The following is a 6,000-nucleotide window of genomic DNA, read 5'->3' as shown; positions in this document are numbered from 1 at the left end:
TTTTTTTACGAAATTTCCAACCCTAATTGCATGAGAATATCCACCTACCCCTTGTGATGATGCTCTTGTAGCAGAGCTTGGAGTTGATGCTCGGCTAAAATTCCAGAGGAACCCATCGATGAAAGCTTTTCCTTTAGAACAGAAGCTGTTAATCACTTCAAATGTTAGAAACCAGGATATTGACACCAAACATCTCTGGCCGAACCCACAACCCTTGTTATTAACAGAAGATTGGCGACTCTCAAGAGACACATCCATACAGCTTAAGAAGAGTATCACTTGTTATGTTCAAATAAAAATTGTGTTCACCTGAAGATCCCCTAGCACTTTGCAGAACTGCAAAGAGCTGCTTCCTTCCTTCCCTAGTCTGAGCTGCTCGATTTTGAGTGTTTTCATTACCCGCCATGTTCTGTATAAAAATCCAGTATGTCAAAGACAGAACCCACACTTCTACTTAAGCGAGGAATGCCAATAGGAAGTTGAATGAATATTCTTAACTGCAAAAATCAAAGCTGCTAAGTTCAGCTTTGGGTGAACTTCTATAGTTTTGATTCGTGGTAAAGGGTAAACAGCTTCCCCACCCTGTTGAGAGAGAATTCTAGGAATGTCTATCGATTCCATAGCTGAAAAGAAAAACAAAAAAAGGATAGTGCTACAATGCGTAATCAAAGTTTCCAAACCAAATCATGGAAATTATTCCACGATCGGGGAGGAAAGACATCTCCTCTTTCAGAGACAACAGACTTACCAGCAGGCTCAAAAAAGTTTGTTTGTGTTGAAGGCCTGTTGGGATTGATTATAACCCGTGTCTTCCACACTTGAAGAGATCCATCCTTGGACACAGTGACAAGTACACGCAACATAGGAAGCCAGGAAATAGAAGTAATGGGTTGCGAACCCACTTGAGTTCTGCAGTTGTTCCAATATAAAACAAACAGGAATGAATAACTATGAGAAAAAAAAGGGACAGCAATATCACAACGAAACATGACTTACATTCCAATCATGTTAGGTCTTTCAGTTGAAACATCCCATGCTAAAAGTGTACCCCTCCTATCTCCAACAAAAATCCATTCTAGTGTTGGGTGAAAAGCAAACGAACTTGCGCCAATGAGTTTAATAGTATTATCAACTGCGAGGATAACAAAGAACTGCTTTAAGTATTATCAACTGCGAGGATAACAAAGAACTGCTTTAAGTGGTAGCTATCGCTGAGGATAAACCAGGTGAAAAGAATAAAGACAATGAGACATGTGAGATCCTCCTATACTCACGCTGTAGTGTATAATGAACAGCATAAGTATGAATGTTATAAGCACGTATCAACCCCTCTGCATATGCTACATACTGAAACGACACAACATTGAACAAAGAAGTTAACCATATATACAACAAAGTCAGATTCCACACACTAAGATGGAAAAATGAGGACGTTATATCATACCAGGACAGGAAGTCGAGGGTGACAAGCAATGTTCACAATTGGTTTCTTCAGGTCTGTCTTAATTTTTGTTGGAGCTCTTCCACCTTCAACAGTTCCAACAACTACAACAAAGAACAATAAAAAGGAAATCAGAAAAATAACGCCCACTCGTAAACCTAAATATAATAGAACTCAGAAAACGATTAACCAAACCTGTGACACTCATTCTTTTCGGGAATCCAAAAAACACAACAGGTTGGAGTGGCGTAACAGCAAGATGAACTTCTGTATTAGAGGAAATANAACTTGCGCCAATGAGTTTAATAGTATTATCAACTGCGAGGATAACAAAGAACTGCTTTAAGTATTATCAACTGCGAGGATAACAAAGAACTGCTTTAAGTGGTAGCTATCGCTGAGGATAAACCAGGTGAAAAGAATAAAGACAATGAGACATGTGAGATCCTCCTATACTCACGCTGTAGTGTATAATGAACAGCATAAGTATGAATGTTATAAGCACGTATCAACCCCTCTGCATATGCTACATACTGAAACGACACAACATTGAACAAAGAAGTTAACCATATATACAACAAAGTCAGATTCCACACACTAAGATGGAAAAATGAGGACGTTTTATCATACCAGGACAGGAAGTCGAGGGTGACAAGCAATGTTCACAATTGGTTTCTTCAGGTCTGTCTTAATTTTTGTTGGAGCTCTTCCACCTTCAACAGTTCCAACAACTACAACAAAGAACAATAAAAAGGAAATCAGAAAAATAACGCCCACTCGTAAACCTAAATATAATAGAACTCAGAAAACGATTAACCAAACCTGTGACACTCATTCTTTTCGGGAATCCAAAAAACACAACAGGTTGGAGTGGCGTAACAGCAAGATGAACTTCTGTATTAGAGGAAATATGCTCACTCCTCTTCTCCGGTGAATGCAAGACACAAGTCTGCTCCGTCTCAAAATCACATGACCTAATAGTACAATCCTAAACGATCCACAAACATTAAAGCAGTTAAAAAACGCTGATCACCAAAGCTAAAACTAGTATTCCAAATCTCTATATAGCATTTTGAAGAAATTAACCTCAAGAATGGCAACAACAGCATTGCTGCTAGTAGGACTGTACAACATTTTAACAGCTGGAGATCCAATGTCAATGGATGCGATCTTACACCCCGTCAATGCATCAAATTCTGCAAACCAATGAGTCTTTCATTCAACATCGAAACATCACAACTATGAAACTTCGTTATTAACCGTGGAGATATCTTTACCCATGATGTGAGAACCGACGGCAACAGCGATTACAGCCTGAGTCGGATGAAACGCCGCCGTATGAGGTTGTAGCGGCTTGCTCACACCGCGACCAACATGGCGTAGATCCAGATGCTGCACCGTAGCCCACTCCATAACTCCTGAAAGACAAAGTCCAGTTCATCATCGTCGCAATTACGATTTAGATCGATCAAGAGAACGAGAGAAAGCTGATATAACAAAGATTACTGATCTGAGAAATTTGAAAATTGGAAAATTCGTTGATTAGCTTCAACTGTTTATTTTGCTTTTACCTGCTCCTCTTAGATCCGTATTGAGATTACGAGTTCATCAATTTGCTTCTTCAAATCTGATGCTTAACACACGAAGGTTTTTAGAAAACAGAGTGAGATCGAACCGGAAGATCAGAAAAAAAATCAATAGATTTATTTAACCGGTTAAAAAAAAAGGTAGACGACGAAGACGAACATCGAACCAAAAAAAAATGTCAAATTTTTGGGTCGGGTTGTTCGGATCTCTCTTTCCGGTTCGGGTCTTTCGGGTGGTCCTTTCTCTAACTATTAAACGACGCCGTTTTCTTAACACCCTTCAAAATTTTAATAAATGGGCCAAAATGGGCTTTAATAGGTCTGATGAAGTCTTTTTTTTTTTTTTCACTTTAAGAATATTCTTTCCGAATTTTGAAGAGATAATATTTACAAAAGATTGTTGACAAAAAAAAAATATATATATACAAAAGATTAATATTTTAAGAAGATAATGGTTACGAGATGTGGAATTTTATCTTCGTTATGTTTTTGTTTGTTAAAAGATCTTCGTTATATTTTTAACCTTTAAAAAATAAAATAAAAAGGTTAAATCTTTATATATATAAACCGATATAGTCGTCTCACATTATGGCCATTTCTTAATACACACATTCACAAATCCTCCTTTTTTTCCCTAACGATGAAAAACTCCATCGTCCTTTTAGCGGCAGCTCTCCTCTGCCTTGTCGCTTTTCCGACCACAACCGTCGGAAAATATTGGCCGAACGAAGGAGGATGGGCACATCCGTCAAAACCCTCCAGAAACGAGATGATGCTTCTGAACACTCTCCATAGTCTCAGCTATGGAGATTCCAAAGTGTGGAAATGTACTTATAGCAACGGATCTGCTCCAGCCATATCTATTTCTCCTTCAACGCCGTTTCCCACAGTACCATCAACACCTTCGACTCCATCAACACCTTCTCCTTCACATCCAGCTCCCAAAAAGTCTCCACCGCCACCAACACCGTCTCTTCCACCTCCGACGCCGAAGAAGTCTCCATCTACGCCTTCAACACCACCTCCAGCACCCAAGAAGTCTCCATCTACGCCTTCAACACCATCTACAGCACCCAAGAAGTCTCCATCTACGCCTTCAGCACCGTCTGTTCCACCACCAACGCCCAAGAAGTCTCCATCTACGCCTTCAACACCGTCTGTTCCACCTCCAACGCCCAAGAAGTCTCCATCTCATCCACCAAGTGATGATCACTCGTCATCTCCATCAAATCCACCTCCGAGTCATCATCATCATAATCAGAATCCATGGGAACACATCTCCAGCTGTTGGAGAAACATGGGACCTGTTGGGATGTGTCGGTTGCAGATGGAAGCCAGTTACTTCACGAGGTTGTTCCGTGTTAGTGACTATTGTTGCAACCTTGTTGTCAACATGAAAAATGAATGCGACGACGTCGCTTGGGGATTCTTCAACGATCCCTTCTTTGTTCCTCTTGTTCGTTACACTTGCCATGTTACATGCTAGTTTGTCTGTTTTTTCTTGATTAATTAGGGTTTTTTCTTCTTTAATAATTTGTTTCTTGTTTTGGTTCGTTTAGTCATGCAATATTTGTTGCCGTTCATATCTAATGAACGATCTTTTGTCAAAGTTTAATTAATGAATCTCTTTCTTTTTCTTTTTGTTGCTTGTGTTTGCAAATAATAAAGAAAAAAAAAATCAGTCACCAAAAGATTCAATTGCATTAATCTCAGATTCACTACGAACGGTGAGATCGTTTACAAAATGATTTTTTGGACTTGATCGAAAAGCTCGTTAGGAAAGATAGGAAACTGTTGTATCATATCGATTTCGACGCAATCACTTTTTTGGTTACATCCGTTTTTTAAAAGTATATCAAGTACTTAGTAAAAAGCAGTGTTCAAGAAAGCGCTAGGCGGTTTAGACGTTTACAACATAAACATTATATATATAATTATATTATAATATATGTTATAAAAATAATAAATTTATGAACAACATTAAGAAAAATACATTTATTTAAATTATATTAACAACATATAAATGTTTATAATTACGTATATAGATACAAAACATAATAATTTAATTATATGTAATTTAAAAATCAAAAATAAATATTAAAATAAAATGTATGTAATTTTAAGCGGGTTAGACGGTCATCTAGGCGTCTGCTGAGCGTCTAGACGGCGCCTAAGCGGCCGCTTAAACCGATTTCTTGAACACTGGTAAAAAGACCTATTCTACAATCAGAAGAGTGTGATCTTCTAGTTGTGAAATTTAATCAAATATTCTGGGAAAGAATAATTAGGAAGACGAAACAGATTATGATTTGAATGTTTCTTTTCTTTTTTATTCGTGAATTTTTATATTTTAATATACTCAGTATAATTAAACTTTTCTTTTTTTACTTTATCGCAAATCACCTTAATTATCTACCAAAATAAAAGTAATTATTTAAACTTGGGGATAAATTCCAACAAAGATAAAAATAATTAAACAACATTTACCAAAATAATTTGAATACAAATGGGACTAAGAAAGTGCCTCTCTCTATCCCATCGCAACGGCTGTACGTCCTCAGTATCCTTTTCTTACCACTTAGAACCGCTGAAGACAACAATATTGCATGATAACAAATTTTAACGTCTAAAAATTTATCGTCATGCATGGTGTATGCTCTCGTCTAGTCGTCTGACCCTTAGGCGACACATAGACGGCTGCATGGACACTTTTTGATACATCTGTTTTAAGGCATTACATATATAGCAAGTACTAGGGCGAAAAAATATATGGCATAATATAACCATGACAACACCAGAGAGTAAGCTCGCTATGATATATACATGACGACCATTTTAAGGTGTTTGCCTCAGGGCTTGGCTTTGAGATGTAGTCTAGCTTAAGTTAATATTTGTCCAGTTTGGGATCCATAATATCTTCCTTTAATTTGTCATAGCAGAAATTCTAACTTTCGAACACTTTGACAACAAATC

General features: G+C 37.5%; 2 protein-coding genes across 3 annotated transcripts in view; one reads left to right on the top strand and one right to left on the bottom strand.

The window, feature by feature from the left end:
- Nucleotides 1-3,130, bottom strand: part of LOC104791279 — a 10,116-nt gene extending 6,986 nt beyond the window's left edge. Inside the window, exons 1-12 of one of the 2 annotated variants that reach the window (XM_019246774.1) lie at nt 3,013-3,130; nt 2,719-2,859; nt 2,528-2,637; nt 2,333-2,429; nt 1,637-1,705; nt 1,445-1,545; nt 1,275-1,347; nt 997-1,132; nt 749-909; nt 499-623; nt 310-409; nt 49-145 (exon numbers count right to left, since the gene is read on the bottom strand). In XM_019246774.1, coding sequence (XP_019102319.1) covers nt 49-145; nt 310-409; nt 499-623; nt 749-909; nt 997-1,132; nt 1,275-1,347; nt 1,445-1,545; nt 1,637-1,705; nt 2,333-2,429; nt 2,528-2,637; nt 2,719-2,854 — 1,205 coding nt within the window. In that variant the 5' untranslated portion in view covers nt 2,855-2,859; nt 3,013-3,130. Of the gene's footprint in view, nt 1-48; nt 146-309; nt 410-498; nt 624-748; nt 910-996; nt 1,133-1,274; nt 1,348-1,444; nt 1,546-1,636; nt 1,706-1,901; nt 1,975-2,071; nt 2,173-2,263; nt 2,430-2,527; nt 2,638-2,718; nt 2,860-3,012 lie in introns of both variants that reach the window. The other variant, XM_010517129.2, reaches the window with a different exon arrangement.
- On the top strand, nt 3,639-4,600 carry LOC104791278 (merozoite surface protein CMZ-8-like). Its single transcript, XM_010517128.1, has one exon. It carries the CDS (start codon nt 3,668-3,670, stop codon nt 4,511-4,513), a length of 846 nt encoding a protein of 281 aa, XP_010515430.1. The 5' UTR covers nt 3,639-3,667; the 3' UTR covers nt 4,514-4,600.

Source organism: Camelina sativa, chromosome 6 (assembly GCF_000633955.1).
Source record: "Camelina sativa cultivar DH55 chromosome 6, Cs, whole genome shotgun sequence".
NCBI classification, from domain to species: domain Eukaryota; kingdom Viridiplantae; phylum Streptophyta; class Magnoliopsida; order Brassicales; family Brassicaceae; genus Camelina; species Camelina sativa.
The sequence above is the reverse complement of the archived record's forward strand: the minus strand, read 5'-3'. Positions and strand labels throughout refer to the sequence as shown.